Source organism: Cataglyphis hispanica, chromosome 23, assembly GCF_021464435.1.
Source record: "Cataglyphis hispanica isolate Lineage 1 chromosome 23, ULB_Chis1_1.0, whole genome shotgun sequence".
In the NCBI taxonomy this organism is placed as follows: domain Eukaryota; kingdom Metazoa; phylum Arthropoda; class Insecta; order Hymenoptera; family Formicidae; genus Cataglyphis; species Cataglyphis hispanica.
Genome location: NC_065976.1, coordinates 119,498 through 137,448, shown reverse-complemented (window position 1 = coordinate 137,448; position 17,951 = coordinate 119,498). Strand labels below are relative to the sequence as shown.

Sequence of the window (17,951 nt, the reverse complement as noted above, 5' to 3'; positions counted from 1 at the left end):
ACGTGTTCTATTACTGTGTTTAATATTGAAGAACTGATATTTTATAAGTATTGCTGACATCTACATAAAAAAAATATAAAAATAACATTTTATCATATAATTATAAATATAAATAAGTCATATTTATATTTATAAATCCAATATGCTTAAAAAATAAATTTTTGTATGCATATAATAGAAGAAGACGTAAGAAATGCATTAAGACAGAGGAAGAAGATTTATGTATTTTTTCTTGTAGATTTCGGATCAGTGATCTGTCTTATAGATAGATCACATTATTTTGTTTATTTTTATATTTGTTGATATTAAACATCTCAACAATTTAAACCTTAAAAGTCAAAATATGAATTAAAATCTACTTAATGTTTGATTCATAAAATTTAAAAATATGTGACGTTGAAAAAACATTTTTTGTCTCGCTTTTTTTTTGGAAAATATTCTGTGTATGTTTTTGGTATGCTTTGATTGCTCTTATCATATCTCTCGATATTCACAGTTTTATAAAATATTATTTTAGAAAAATATTGCGATTTAATTCCTAGAGATATTGTTAGATTCTATTGTTTACACACGTAAAAGTTTACATCTGCAGCATAAAACGTGCAAAACGTGCAAAAATATAAATGAACACGTGCAACAATAATTAAAACAATAATGGACACATGCAACAATCAATAGATTTTTGATAGCGAAAAGCATCATTCCAATTTTTCCCGCAAATTTATTTTGGTATGCTGACTGGTACGTAAAAATGCAAGGGCGAAAATTAGTTAAACGACAGAAGTGCGGTCATTTGCAATTTACAAATATATGAGTATCCTTTCGTTTAATCGCGCTGTAAAATGGAATTAAATTGTGCCAAACTCGGTGCCAAACGCTTTTCCGCTTGTTTCCCATGTATTAAAACAAATAAAGAATTGAACTAATATTTAAAATAAATGCTTTCAAAGTGCTTTCAAAGTAAAAAATTTCTATAAAATTGGACATAAAGCTGATTAATGAATGCTTGATTATTTTCCTGAATTTTTAGAAGCGAGAACACGCGCGTGTAAATCTAAAAAAAAATATAATGCAGTCATTCGTTTTTCAAAAACTTCTTGTATTCCTATTTTTTATAAGAATTGTTTAAATAAAATGATCAAAATAATTATTCATCTTAAAAATTATTCATTTTTTGAATTTCTGCAATCTTCTATTTAAAAAATGTAAGTTTTATTCACAATTACTATTTCAAATAAAAGATGTTCTTAAAAAACGCTAATTTTTAGCAAATATTGTATTGTACACCTTTTCTCGATATAATGTTCTCAAATAAATATTTAAAGTTTTTCCTAAACTTCCACGATGCCATGTATAATTGTATTAAACTAACGTAAACTTTAACTCAATCTTTCGATTTGCTGCGGAATCAGATATAAAGAAAGATCCGTGCGGTAAATTTAAAGCGGATACCGAAATTAATGTTACATCTGAATTTACGAAATGAATAGCGACGTTGACGGACTATTCAATTTACCTCGATTGAATCATGTTCCCTTTGTTTATGACATTCGTGGACAAGCGGACATTCGTGGCGGATGCACGGGCTTTCTAACAGTGTCCAGTCAACCAGGTTCGTTCGCTGACCAAGGTGTTGCAAAACAACATCTCACGGATGGACTACAAGATGCAGATTGGTCGAGTTTCGGGACTTCGACCCGCGGAAAGAGTTTCGAATCCACCTGAATCATGTATGCAAAAACGAAGGATTTTGGAACAAAATTTTATCTCAAGTTAATGTTAAAAATTTTCAAATCGCACAATTCGTATGTCGATCAAATCTCGGTGTCGATTAAAATCTTTCAGCTGAGAGAGATAGCGGACTCAAAATTCAATAGAGAAGATATTAAAGTTCGATAAAACATCTCCTTTCTCTTCTTTCTTCTATCTTCTTCACTTTTTTCTTTATGATACTGCAATAATTTAAGTAAGAACGTTATATAATGGAATTTTTTTATGAGTTTATAAAAGTCTTGTTTTTTATCGGTTTTATGAAAACCGATGTAAAAAATTATCATCAAAAAATATTTTCCGCGATAAAGCATATAATTCCTCTCATAAATCTATCATAAAGCTATCGATACCATGCGCGCTTCTCTCACGTGTTTTCGTTGCTTTCATAGATTTCTCCGTCCGATATCAGCTATTTGTCAAATATTCGTATATATTTTACAGTTTATTTTAAAGTCTCAAATAAAGTCGCATATCTGAGATTAATATGTTGCCGAGGGCCGCGTCGTAAAATACAAATAAATTCTTTTCGAATATACCTCCGCCATTCCGCGCGAGTTCTAATTTTTATAGAATACGTAAACGTCATTGCCTTACTCGAGTCTTTAAGCAAAAGTAATTTAGGGTCTACATAACTCTCGCTTTATTCATACATTAAATTAAAAGCGGTTCACCGAGAATGGTAACGATTATGGTAATTTTTTAAGGATATTACAAGGATAACTTTTTAAACCACTGCAGGGAAAAAAAATTGCTAACACTATCTCTTTTATAAAATGGCACGAGGAAATTCGAAGAGTAAATTTCGAAAGATCGATAAACGCAATTCTGTCATTCCATCTTTCGTTCTATCCGATATCAAAACGAGAGCTCTATCGACACATGTAACAAACAACAGCGTGACATACCTCACGCTGGTACTTCTAGTCTGGCTGAGGCTGGGATGCCTCGTTACGGATGATCGGTAGCCTCTTCTGGGACAGCAAATCCATCTGCCGCAGGCAGCCGACAGGAAGCTCTCCCTGAAGTGCTTGGACATAAACCCGTAAACTATCGGGTTTATACAACTGCAATGCCAAATATCGGATTAAGGGAGCGACGGATTGAAAGTCGCCAACAGCTTTATCGCGAGTAATATAGCCGTTCGAGCCACAGTTGCGAACACGCGCGGTCTTTCGCATCAAAATGCGGAATGAAATCTGCACTTTAAATCTGGACTGCGTAAGCGCACGGCACAATTTCGACCCGTCTCCATTTTACATGCAAATTTTGTATCGACTATTCTATCTCAAGTGTTTCCCGCCCAGCTTCTCTGGAGAACAAAAAGAAAAAGCAGGCTGTGAACATTCTACGAAGGAATGATAAAAGCTGGAGAAAATTCTCCCTTTTATAGAATATATTTTAAGAAAGTCCGTGTAAAAAAAAAAAAATGTAATAACTCGGGAGTATATAAATAGGATTATTTGTAATATAATACATAATATTTACCATTAGAAATTAATAATATCTCTATCTATATTTAATATAAAAAATAAAATAAAATAAAACATTTTTACATCCGTTAGATATATTAATGTTTTTAAAAAAAATTTCAGCTTTTTTGTCATTTTCCCAATAAAAAAGTAATATACTTTAAATTATTACATAAATACTTATTACATTTTTCTTTTAGAAAATAATATTCGTAATGTGATTTAATAATTAAAAGTTAGAAATATTATAGAATTATGAAACATAAGCGGATTTGAATAAATTTACAATTGAATAACAATAATTCATTTTATTTAATATGTTTGTATTTGTATATTCAGTGTATCAGTTTATTATTGAAAAATAATGAGCCATTTTGTCTTATACTTTTATACATGTCAAATATATGTCTGGCATATCTACCAGTTAATTTGAGGATATTTATAATCCTAAAGAAACTTTGGTAGCAAAGAAGTAGTAGAACCGGATTTAAGGATAAAAAATCGGCGATTCGAGATTTGTATTAATAAAGAAGTCTCTGGAAAATCAAAATTTGTTTGCGATCGTTAAGCATAAACTAGAATGCTTTACTACTTTTTTACAAATCTAGTTCTTGCTACTACGAATTCTCATACTATTTCGGAGCACACGTAGGGATGTCTATATTTACAAAATCAGTCCAAACACAGGTCAAACTTAGGAAACTTGCTAAACTCCGCCACGAAGATTTTTCCTTCCGTCCAATCGAAAAAAGTTAGGAGCTACTTTAAAATTTGAAATAGTATCTCTCCTATACTAACGCTTGCAAAACTTATAACCAAAAATACAAAATGTCAGAGTTTTGTTGTAAAATCCAGTTTATTCCCTTTATATATAAAAGTATCTTCCATAAAGTAAAAAATATATTGCTTTTCTATCAAATAAGTTGCTTTATCATATAGAAATAATTTAATGTAAATTTGATATTTCAAAAAACTTTTCATTTTGATAACAAACTACTAACGTAGAAAAATGTTAAGTATATATACAAAAAATATTGCTATTTTAAAAATTTATATTTAATATTAAGATTAAATTTTCATTATGCTATAATTTCACTGCGCTTTGCGATTTTTGATTTACGCGTTGATTAGTAATTTGTTTTCCCGTCTACAAAAAGCTTTTTTTTTTAGGAATGTCAATTTCATATCATATTACACTGTGCACAGAGGTCAGCAGTCTCTAATATTTGCAGTGTTACAGGAAAAGGATTTTCTAGTTTATCAATGGAAAAGCCTTGTCCATGGTACAAAATTTATTAAAAGTGCTAGTCAAAGAACAAAATATGAAATATTTGTCGAACGCGTCCAAGAAAGCGCATTATATTCGAACAAAAGAGAAAGAGAGAGAGAGAGAACAAGAGGAAAAAATACCTTAAATTTATATATAAAATTTTTATTATTTAAGAGAAAAAGAGTGATTATAAAAATTTTTAGTATTAGATTTTTTTTTTTTTTTTTGATTAAATACTAAATGAAACTTTCATTAAAATAAGCTCGACTGTACGCTAAAAAGATAACGAAACATTGTTCATTTATTCATTCTTTAGAGATTTAATTTCTCAATATTATACAATATATTTGTCAAAGCGAGACTCTTTGTCATAATTCTCTTTGCTAAAATTTCAATTCGCGGTTTGTCAAAGAAATCATATTATGAGAAAGGTAATAACAAAAGCTTTTCGTCTTTCAATAAAAATAAAATCAAATTAAAAGCATGAAATAAAATCAAGTAAAGTAATAGGAGATTATTTCTTTAGATAAAAAAATAATATCGTAGAAATAAAATCAATTTTTTCAAAAGGTAAAGATAATATCAATTTTTTGAAGAATTTTTTGGTTTTTTTGAAAAACGGTAGAAACCCCGAGGCAGGGGATGCACTTTTCTCGCAATGACCCGAATCATTTCAATAGTATGCAATTTATCTATTGCATTCAATATTGTTGCCCAACAGCGATATGACTTGTTAAGCTAATCAAAGGTTGTTATCAAAATGATACACGATGTATTCGCAGAGATGGCTATTACAGCTATCATTCTATATTGCGTATGTAAAAAACGAGTGGTACGAAAGAGAGAGCGGGTATACACATTTGGCAAAAACATAATAATTTTGCACGTGTCCTTGCGGCGTCGTCGTACTTTAATGCGCAATTCAAAATTTTAATTCTAACCGCAAATATACCCATGCACAGCGTAATTTCGTAAAAACAAATTGTATATTCAAAAACGTATATGAAACGTCAAATAAATTTTTCATAAAAGAATCGTCAAAAGTCAAATTTATATGTCGGAAAGATCAAACATCAAATCCAATCAATACGTTCATGTATATTTTTATAATACCGGAAAGTTTTAAAGTTTTCTATGTTTGCACTTCTCATGAAAAAAATTGTCGCGAAAATATTTGCATTATTGAAACGAAGCTATGATTGCATTCCGTATGTCCATTATTGAAAAATTCTAGTAAAATTTGTCAAAGAATGCAATTCGTGTTCTATGCATAACGAATAATTCAATAGTAGTAGAGGAGATATAAATATGGAATATACCCCAACCCAAGCCACATACATATCACACAACACACACATACACACACACACACACACACACATTTATAGAAAATGGCAAGGTTTCTAACTTTGTGAATCTTGTATTCAAATTACACAACTTCGTAAATTGATAAATAGTGACGTCCTCTACATCTACTTTATTTAATTACTTTATACTATAGAGTTATATTTTCTAACTTCTGCATTTTAGAGTTTTCAATACGAGCACAAAATCCATATCGGTTTACATATATGTATACATTAAAATACATTCAACAATTTTCTCTTATTAATATTTTGAAATACTTTCAAAGGATGTTAAACAAATATAATTTAATAAAATAAATAAATAAATAATCTATTTCTAATAAATTTTCGAAATAACTTTTGCTTTGTAGTTTATGTTTTGTGAGTAAGAAATCCTCCCTAAATGTAAATGCTACAGTCAAGAAATATATTCATATATCCCTCATATCATGTATTTGTACTTCCTCTTTTACAATTTACATGTTACAATGTGTTTGCATGATCTGTTGGCAAAACGTAACTAACTTCTGACCAGCGAGGCGCTTTCTCTGATAATATAATCCTGCAAACGATCCTTTGAAAGCAACAATCTCCTCAATGATTTTGATTACATGAAAGACGAATTGCTATAGGCAAGTGAGATCGGTTTTTAATTAACGTCTCTCTGGCATTTAATCTCCCATACAAATCCATAGTTATACATACCTGTTAAAATAAGCCATCAATTGAAACACGGTATTGAGATGTTTGTGCGTCCCGTTCTTGAGACGCGGCAAGCAACCGTAAGCTGTCAGCACATTGTCGATGAGCATTGGGGCCCAGCAAATAGCGAATAACACCACAACAGCCACTAACATCTTCACTACCTGTTGATAAAGCATTTCCGAGCAGTCACGAAACAGTTTTCCGACATTTACAGGACCTTTACAGCCCTTGCGGAACATCTTATTATAGTATGTAGCAGTACTTAATTACATAATATAAAACAGAAAGTACATAGTTATACATCAAGTACTAATAACTAAAGTTTATCGAAGAGCGTGGACGATTTTATCGGGCGAGTATATAAATAACAAAAGAGATATTTTATCCCGTTAGTCTAGTCACGGTCTTTAGAAATAGCATTTATAGTCTTTAGAAATAGCTCTTTCCTTAATCCTTAATTCCTTTAATATAAAATTAAAAGAAATTATTTTTATATAATCTTTTGGAATCTATAAGCCTTTTTAAATGAATATGATAAACTCCAAATTGTTAAACAAATAATTAAAAGTTAATTAATAATGCGATATTTAGGAAGAACAATTTGATTATTGAGAGAATGTGCAGGTGCACGTATTGTGAACGTATTTATAGCTACCTATTTTTCAACGTTTACACAAAGCAAAATTTGCAAAATCAAACCTGCTTTATTGTTCGTAATTCATCATCGTTCTCGTCGCGACGCGATTTACGCTCATTTCCACTCTGTCGTTGCGTCATTGGTATAGATTCCGTGTCCACGCTATTTGGACTTAATCTAAAACAGATGAAAATTCCGCTATGATCATAATGCAAGAGGATCTCGTACTAATTATGCATTGTTAATGCTATCGATGTTATGTACTACTGATTCCGGAATGAACGGATCGAAAATAAATCAGTTATTCACGAACTAAACTTCAAGCAGAGGCAAATAAATAGCAAGATTTAATACGATTCTAGTACAAATAAGAGCACAAACAAATTTCCTTTCAATTATAGATCCCTTCATAAATTTAATAATAATTACATTCTTAATATAAAAATTTAATATTATGATATATATATATATATATATATATATATATATATATATATATATCATATGTAATATAAACACTCTAATACACTCTTTATATCACATTTTTTAAATTTTCACTATGACATTCATAGATTCACATAAAGAGTAGAGAAGAATTGTTAAATTTTGTCCATATTATGAAATTTCCTTTGATCAGCATAATTTTATCTCGAGGAAATTCCTCTAAATTGCTCGATATATTAAAACCATAAATTGGAGAATAATCAAACAATACCAAGCCATGCAATTAGAGACGTTTATTCAATGGTGTTAGATTTTATATATACAGTAATCTAAGATTAATGGCAATAGATAAAAACGCTTTCTCCTCTATGCATTTGACTTTTTTTTTTCAAATGAATAGAAAATTTTCTAATAAAAATCTTTACACTTTTTTCGATAAAAAAAAAGTCTCTGCTTAAGTAAACTAAAAATAATCGTATGTTTTAATTAATTAAAATAGTCATGAAAATTGTACAATCATCTTCATAGCATTCTTTTTTTTTTAATATAAAAAATATGCTTATTTCATTTGCGTCTAATTTTTACAAATTGAAAAGTTTGTCTTCAAACGTCTAAAGAAAATAAAGAAATAAATTTTATTATAGAATTTTTATTCCTTTTTGAAAGTAAACGGAATTATATCCCACAATATTCTGTTTTATATACTAATTAATACAAAAAACCCTCTTTCTAAAGACGCAAGAATTTTCAATTTATTAGGCAAATATTATTTATCTAAATATTATTCGAATTAAATTTCTTCAATTATCGATAGAACAGGGAGATCTCTCAAGCTATTTCACAAGTGCACATTTAGAATCGAGCACATCGAGCTGCTGTCTAGAAATAGTTACTTACACGCATAAAGATGTTTTACAAGATGCGAGAAAGACGGTGAATCGAAATCAAGTCAAGTCATAAGGTGCAAACGCATTTCTGCATTCGCTATCACATTTACCGATCACCCTTGATCTATTTCAAGCAAACTGCCTGCAGCCTGCACTTTCCAAAGAAGCGCTATAAGCTACATAAGCATGACTACGATCAATTACGAGAAGTTTGCTTTCTGCCTAAGTTAAATATCACAACGTGTTCACACACACGTATAGTTAATAGTAACAAACACGATAATTTGGATAATTATAGCCTTTCTGCAATAGTCCTAATTCAATTAAATTTGTGTACCTTAGGCTTTAAATGCACGATGTGCACTAAATCAAATTAGATAAGTTACGTTCTGTTTATAATTTGATGACATCGTAAGAAAAATAGTTTTAATTACATTGTATCTTCAATTCAAAAATTGACAAGGTAAAGGTTTATTTCGATTTCGCGTTTGCATTTAGAACCATGAAATGATAAATCGCAAATGAAATCTCACAAGATGATAGTATTTTATAGCGACAGTTGCCAAACAGCGCGCGTAAAATGCGTTATAAATTGAAACGCGATTCTCGTCGCGTATTATCATCGATCGATCTCGATATGAATTTCGACGAAATCCGAAAATCCACCTAGGATTGCAATTTATATTAAATCGTTGGAGCGTCGTGTCACGAAACGTTCATCAAATGTCGAAAAATGGTATTTTCCTCCTTCCCTTCCCTATATCTTGCCACGATTAATGATTGACGTTTGCGACGAGGTAATCGACGTTTCATACGAGAGACGAGAAAACACGCTTCTCAATTGCTCGGGGTGTCGCATATTATGAAAGGCAAATAGCAGTTTATATGCCCATTTGTGGATTATATCATGTCCGCGCCTATATGGTATAACGAACGTCGCGCATAAATTAATGACTGACGCAATCGGATTCACATCGAATATCCTACACATGGTGGAATAAACGATAGAAGTCAATCGTACAAAATTTCAAAACGCGCACGCGTATTTGTTGCGTATTTCATGAGAAATATTATTGGATATATACACTAATAAATATTTAACGTCTATTTTCATTACTATAGTTTTAATAAGCTTTATATAATTGAGAAGATTTTATTGTTTTTGTATTTTAGTCTTTAGAAATTCTGCAAAATAACATAAAAATAATTCTCATTATTATTTTTTCATTTCAATTAATTTTACTAATCATGTTAATTATCTGTTTCGTTTCTTGATTTCTTTTTTTTTTCTTTCTTTCGATACATGTCTGGATAAATATTTTCACCAAAAGATGTATATATTTCACAAGATTTAAAAAATTCAATTAAGGTATAAATCTTACGTAATTGAAGTCTTAAAAGATATATGTTTTCGAATAAATTTTCTAATTTCTCGCGAAGCAGAAGAAAAGCATGCATTCAAGTAAAAAATTCAGTGTTCGATTAATCACCGTCACTACTATTGTGAACTGAGGGTCACTCATTGGAAGACGTTAAAATTGCTTGAGATGAGCGCGACTGAACAATGAATAATTAGAGAAATAAGACGATATATTTTCCGAGCTTTATTTTGTTCAACGGTATAGAGATGACTTTGATAAACAATTGTGCAAATTTTGAGCGTAAACACTCAGGGAATGAAAGTGGGGACACCCAGAAGCAGTGAGTGTATGTATGTATAATTGTGTATATGCGTGTGTGTATGTAAGCGTCAATGTCAATAGCTTGACAGTTGGAAAGACTGTCGCAAATATCCTTGCTAGCAGAAGCCGTACTTAAAGAGAGATAATACAAAGTGTCAATATAAACATAAATTTGAATTGAACAAAGACGATATTAATTATATTTTTCGAGAAGAAGATACTGTAACTAAAACTCGAGAATTATTCACAAAAGGAGAATTTTTTTTTGAAACAATCAAAGACGAAAGAAAAGTAAAAAACTCTCTCTGAACTTACGCGTGTCGCGACGTCATATGATACCGACGCTTCATAACGCGCCAGATCTCCCAGCAGATGGTTGCGTAGCAAAACGCCATGATACTTAGCGGTAATATCAGTACCACGATCAGCATGTAAACCTCGTGGAATCGCCACAAAAGTCCAGCTTCGGAATCACGAACGCACCAATAGGCAATATATTTCTCTCCGACCTGTTTGTGCGTCTGAAATACAGAGAAAGATAAGAATAAAGGTGTGAATAAAGAAATACGCAAGAGGGGAGAACGTGCTGCTTCGAAATCTTTACCGGGATGCGTAAAAGACACGTTCTCTTATGATAGGCGACTTTTTCGTCTTCCATCTCGCACAATTGCATTTATTAAGCCGTTAGACAGACATTTACATATACCGGTGATAAGATTTCGCCGCCGCATACGAGAGATTTTTATCGCTCCCTCGCCATTTACTTCACGGCGCCGTAAAAAGGATCAGCGCTCTATGCTTTATTAATCCTTTACGACATGACTCTCTTTCTTTGAATACCACCAGCAATCTTATGCATCTGATAATGGGATATTTACTGAACAATTTAAAACATGGAAAAAAAATTCTCTTAAATTTTTATATCTTTTTCCTGATAAGAAGAAGAATAAACATATAACAATGACAAATCGTGACTGAAGTTAAATAAGAAGTCGTCTCAGTTTTCATTAAAAGCTTTTGCTATCGACGCTCATACACATCATTTACATTAATTTAAACACGAATATAAGAATACGTCATCTTTCTATAAGATTTTTCAATGAGACAAGAGAGGTCTGAGATAAAATGATAAATAATTCATTTTTCATAAATATTTTGGAAAATAAAAATAAAAAGATTCTCATTATTTTAAGAAAATTATGTTTGAAGTAAAAAATAGAAAATAACTGTTTTATAAATATAATAATTTGTCAAAAGCTTTTTGCAAACTATATCTTTAAGTAAGTATCTCTGTTTCGGGCACTGAATTTTTCTTCATTCACGTTTCATTTTCAACGGCTCCATAACTTTTATGCCAGATCTGAAAAAATTTCATTTACTTCAATCTTTCATTTTTACTATTTGGCGAGAGTAAAAAAAGAGTCTTTCGCATAAGAAGAACTTAGCGGTGAATTGCAATTTAAGAATATTATGCCTGATTAAAAAAATAAATATAATTTTACATCCCGACTCCATCACGATTACAATCGATTTATCTCTGATGTCATTGAAAAATTCTTATCTTATGTAAAATACAATTTTTGTAAATTACAACATTGTTTGAATTAAATGAATGTAGAAACGCATCAATAAATGACTTTGAAAGTTTTCTCTAAAGAATGTAAAAAAGAAAATTTTGAAACTCCGAACTCTGTGTTCGTATCCTATATTTAATGCTTACTCATGATTCAAAAAATTTCAGATACGAGACATTCTTCATATAGGACATATAACACTCGGTATCAAATAGTGCATTTAGCGTTAAATGCAAAGTATGAATACGGATCAGAGTATCATTAAAGATAATATACAATAAAAGTTTTAAAACAGACCTTGTATATATAAATAATGAGATGTACTTATCAAGTCTCCTGTTTACTCGAAAAAATCGCGTGCTTTGGGAAAACTTTCACCAACTGGAAATCTAATCATGTTACATTCTCTCGACTTATCACTACGCGGACGATTATATGCCGGCTTAGCGGTGTATCTTTTTAACGTTCAGATAAACGTCGTTCCTCGAAGTAAGTGGGTGGAGCGAGATATATTAGCTTCATCGGACATATAATTACGGGGCGTATCGTTCTCAGATTTCGTGATTTAAGTATGAGCAAGAGCGAAATATTGCCGAGTATCGTATTGCGTATGCGAATATCAAAGTTAATCAATGATGCCGCGCGCCGTGTACCGTGTAAAACAGAATAATAATTGCCAGTGCAAAATTATATATACAAATATGTATATAAACTTCGGGCGTATTGTTTTTGTACAGCAAAAAATCGCTCGAAGGCTCGATATCGATATGATATACTTGAATTCGTATTTAATGGACTTTTAATACATATGCGCAGAATATTTTCCAGATCTGTAGCAAACGGCTTAATTTATACTTCATTTATATGTTGTAAATTCTGTCGAATATAAATTCTACATTAATTCATTGAAATATACCGGTGTAATATATCTCATGGAATTTTTTCATCGATTTCTCCTTAGCGAGAAATTGTTCGAAAATCATTAAAGGATAAGGAATAACATGCTTTTCCTTTTAAATTCGGCATTCCGCGGATAGAAAATAAAATATTATTTAAGTAAATTTTACTTTTATGCGGTTTTAATTAGAACAGATTAAATGGTGAAGGATTTAATGCTGAAAATTAAAAATAATGGTATGTAATTTAATTAAAAATATAATTACAAATATGTGAGAGAATATACCGCGCGTACCTGTGTAAAAATCATTGGAATTCCCAGTAGAAACGATGTAATCCAAGTTATAATCACGATCTTGCGAGCTTGACTTATAGTGCACGTGTACTGTGCTCTCATTGGATGCACTATCGCATAATATCTGAAACAATATCAAAATAATATAAATTTTAACAAGTTGTATTTTAAATATAAATATGTATGTATCAAATGCAGAGATATAAAATTCACAATAAATTTTATTAAAATTAACATTATATTGCTATGGAAAATAATATTTATTGAAATAAAATCGATAGTTTTACTAAAAATTTTAAATTTTCGATAAAAAATTTCGATTAAATTTTCGAACGAATCACTACTGAAGCAATAAAAACGCGAAGTATTTCCAAAAAGGTTTCATATGCTAATTACGATTCTCGCAACGTTCTCATTTCTAGATTTATAAAGCGTTTTATCCTGTCTTACGAGATACATTATTTGAGAACTAGCATTTAATGCGCAGATATTAATCTAAGCGTATTTCATCATCATTCCGTTTTTGCAGCACGAAAAAATATGATAAAACCGCACGATCTAAGAGATCATATAATAAAAAGAGCTTAGCCGCGTAGCAATTTTATTCGCATATTACGTCGCGAAATATTTTGAAATAGCTATGTCGGAGTAATTACATTATGCCATAAAATGGTGCGTCCAAAGTGAAATCTCAGTGAAGTCGACTATTTTGTGTGTGTATACTCTCTCTCTGAACGGCATACCTTCAATCCGTAGCTGTTAAAAACGGGTACTCAAAGTGAATATTTAGAAAGGATTATATACAAAAAGGATTTAAATTTCTACGCGGAATAAGTCTAAACAAAAGTAAAAAATTTAATTCGTAAATTTAATTTTTAGTTAAGAGAAACAAAACTTTGAAACAAAAATGTATATCGCAGAGTTTCATCTCAAAAAATATTCTTTTCGTTCGAAATAATATATTGCAAATAGTTATTAATTTTTTCTATATACGTACATTTTCTGCCATTTTAATAATTTAATAGTAAACATTCTTCGACCACATTTAAAAACTGATTTTTTTCTTAACAAGAGTATCAAGGTATATTAATCGTATCAAGATACTAATTGTAAGATATAATATATATATATATATATATATATATATATATATATATATATATTATTTTATAATAATTGATAATTCAACAGAAAAGAAACTTCAAGAAAGCACAAGAAAACTTCAGCGAATTAAAAAAAATGAATGATAAAACCGTACTTTTTAATTAATTCAAGTAAATCTTAATAAAAATTTATTTTTAAAATAACAAAAATATGAAATGTGTTAATAATTAAAAAATTATAATACAAAAAATGGGATAATTTTAATCGACATTTTTATAAGGAAAAAATCAACTTTAGATGGAAAGAAATGAAAAATCTATTAGAATAACGCAGAAAATATTTTACAAGCGCAAAATAAAGAATCTGAGTTTTATTAAAATAAAAATTTTCGAGAAGAAGAAGAATTTTATTATTTACAAAAGATGCTTTGCGAGTTTGTGCTTGTTTAACAGATTGAGAAAAAATACTTTCGCGAAACTGCAAATAAGTAGGAGGCTTAAATTGAATGAAGAAAAATTTAGCCAAGAAATTTTATTCAAGGAAAAAAAAGCGCTTATCAGATTGAACTTCTCAACTGGCAGAAAAAGGAGAATTTAATATAATAGAATAAGGATAGGATAAGAAGAATAAAATAGATATATAATAAGCGGATAGGATAGATACACCCAATCGCGTAATAGGGTGGAAAAACGGTTGAAGCGTTTATGCTGCATCCTGTGCTCTCCTCTCTCATCTACGGAGATTTCCGCCAAAGAATTTTTCCCTCTTCGTTTGCGTGCAACGAGAATAAAAGGGACCAGAATGGCCATCTCCTCCTTGTTTTCGGCGAACGGTGTTATCGTCATCACATGAATACAAATTGCCTGACCGTTTGTATTCGTGTAGTTGCGCCGATAAGGGCGGCAAAATGAGTCAAACGCGGAAAACAGCAAGTCCCCGATTTTTTATCGCCCTCGAACCGTGTTTTACGTTTTACGATCGCCACTGGGGTTGCCGCCGTGGGATATGCGACCGCGCAAATATCGTTTGGCGTTTCAATGATGATTTTTTTTTCATCATCGTCATCGAGGTATAAACTGTGTTAAGAGTGTTTCAAAATTGGATGAAACCGGGATGGATTCCACGAGACGCGATCATTCCTAGATCAAGTTTGTATCACGAAGAACGAATAAAAAGGATTGAACTTTATCTCTCTGAAGGGCCGATAAACATCTGCCGTTGCTCGTATATAACATAACATCTTTAAGCGATATTCATTTCAATCATTTACATGCTTATATACATATGTTAATCCTTAATACCTATGTTATATATATATATATATATATATATATATATATATATATATATATATATATATATGTACATCGCGTACAGTAATCGTCACTTACTTTCCCTTTAATATAAAAAGTGGAAATGTTATAAGAGGAAGAAACTCACAATGCATTAATATATTCTTAACAACATGCATTAATATAGTTTAAAAAACATAATAAAATAAAAGCTGGTATTTTTAATCTAATTTATGGATATTCTAGAACGTTTTCGTTTCGTTCAGCATAGCATATACATCTTTGTCAGGGCATATAGTATGACATGTAATATTGTTCATGATGACAATAACTCAAATTGTAAAAATTTAACATTTCCTCGCTTCGTCATTTCCATTATACAAAGAGCGTTTCAGATAAATTTGATATAAGATATACGCATCATCAAATTACAAACTTAAAACGTCGTTTGTATTATTTTGATCTTAAACAAAAATTTCCAAACATGTTTACAATATTGGACATATAAATTCGATATTTACGTATCACGATAATTTTATAAACATCAAGATAATTTTTGAATATTCACTTCTTCATCGAAAAAACGTACCATCGATTGGAAAGAGTCTGTATATATTCCTTGCATGTGGATTTCCTCATCAAATTATTATACAACTATTGATTGTATAATGCTGTTGAATATTATACAATCGTTGCTCGCCTACACTGTTGTGTTGATAAATTAAGTTTATTTAAGCGGTTACATATGAGCCACAGACCTGTATATATTATATCTAGACTACTAACAGCGATTTGACAAGTGAAGCCAAGGCAGTCTACAATTGGGCAAAAAAAAATATGTATATATATATACACATTAAGTTAATATACAATGTATATACACTTACATTTATACCCATTATTTCCATTTCGCTCAATTGTAAATGATTGCCCTTGTTTCACATCTCACCATAAAAGACAATCTAGATCTAATATATAGAAATCCGTGAAAACAGCAATCCAATTGATCGTTATTTTGATATTTTGCAGATTTATATAATAGTTATTAAATTCCTAATAGCAAATAAAATTACTTTACGAATGATAATGATTCGACAGTAAAATATACATATATAAAATATTTCAAAACTTTTAATTTTATCTTTTACTTTAATTTTAATGATAATCTAATTGTAATGGTAAAATTTCAATTTGTTGAGGCGATTCTTTCATTATTAAAATACGAAGGCATTGATGAAATTTTGTATATATTTGCATATTTGCGTATATAGTTACAAATATATCAAAATTATATTGTTATATTATTATTATTATTATTATTATTATTATTATATCGTGTGATTAGTTTAAAATTCAAAAACTTTTCACACATATAAGTTAAGCATAATTCGGAGCTAAAGCAAACTAGATGGCTTTTTAATTTTTCAGAGCGAAGATCATAATCAGAAATATTTTCAAAGATGTCTTGAGATAATAAGTACTATAAATAAAAGACGTATCTCCGACACCTAACAGATTCATGTGAATTATGTGCAAAACTCTTGTGTTAAAACTAAATTGAAACGAATCGTGACATCGTGAAAACTTACTGTTTCGTTTTACGGAGTTGTCTTAATTATTGTCTATCTCTCTCAGAAAAATGGCTAAATACGGAAAACTTCGCTCACTCCAAGCATCATGATTCTTTTTTCTAATTCGAGAAAATCTTTTTGTATCAATTTGCTTGTTTCAAAGAGTTTATTGCTGATTTTTAAATATCAAATTATACGTTTCAGTTCTTTTTTGTAAAATCTTGTCGACAGTGTTGCAAGTTTCCGAAAAAAAAGAATGAGAAAGGGGAATTTATAATAAATACGATAAAAGTAAAATAATTAATTCTTTCCTTGAAAGAATGACGTTTGTCAAGAATAATTGTTATTAGATTACGGCGGTATTAGCTAGTGACCTGAATATGTAAAAAGGAATGAAACAGTACTCGATTCTCCTCTTTCGTGAAAATCACTAGTCATTCTTGGATTAATGCCAAGTAGTGAAGTAATCGGGCGCCGGTGGCGCTTGGATTGTAATTGCTACGTGCGCCGCGGTTCTTTCACGGAAATGTAACAATCGTGCCAGACGAGATTGCATAATTAATTCTTCCGCGTATCTCCGACGCTATTTAGATCGTCAGAATACCTTACGCCAATTCGAGAGACGAGAAGACGCCGCATCGAAATCCGAGACGGCGCGAGAAAAAACGTCGAGACAAAAAATTCTTTCAGCTTTTCCTCAATTATATATTTAGATAATGCGGGACGAAAAAGAGGCAAACCTTTCCGACAAGGGTCTCCGTAAGTCATCCCGCAAGTTCTCGAATTAATGGTATTCAATTTCAAAAGCATCACGTTGTCGTCACTCATTGCGCGCGACAAAACTGAAAGAAAAGAAGAGGAGATGGATGGAGGGGCGGGGAGGGAGGGGAGGGGAGGGAGGGAGAGAGGAGAGAGAGAGAGAGAGAGAGAGAGAGAGAGAAGATCGTAAAGATCGTTATTTAGGATGACTATGTCGCTTGAGCGAAATAAAAGGATAGCCTGTTC

At 30.7% G+C, this 17,951-nt stretch overlaps 1 protein-coding gene across 6 annotated transcripts in view; it reads right to left on the bottom strand.

Annotated features, from left to right (window-relative positions):
* Window positions 1-17,951, bottom strand: part of LOC126857938 (QRFP-like peptide receptor) — a 62,057-nt gene that overhangs the window by 5,186 nt on the left and 38,920 nt on the right. For 2 of the 6 annotated variants that reach the window (XR_007688567.1, XR_007688568.1), the window contains exons 6-11: window positions 12,980-13,103; window positions 10,529-10,734; window positions 7,263-7,377; window positions 6,564-6,724; window positions 2,679-2,837; window positions 1,517-1,721 (exon numbers count right to left, since the gene is read on the bottom strand). Coding sequence is in view for 4 of the 6 variants with exons in the window: in XM_050607856.1 (XP_050463813.1) it covers window positions 2,679-2,837; window positions 6,564-6,724; window positions 7,263-7,377; window positions 10,529-10,734; window positions 12,980-13,103 (765 nt within the window). In the remaining 2 variants the exon portion in view is untranslated. The other 4 variants (XM_050607856.1, XM_050607857.1, XM_050607858.1 and 1 more) reach the window with 4 other exon arrangements.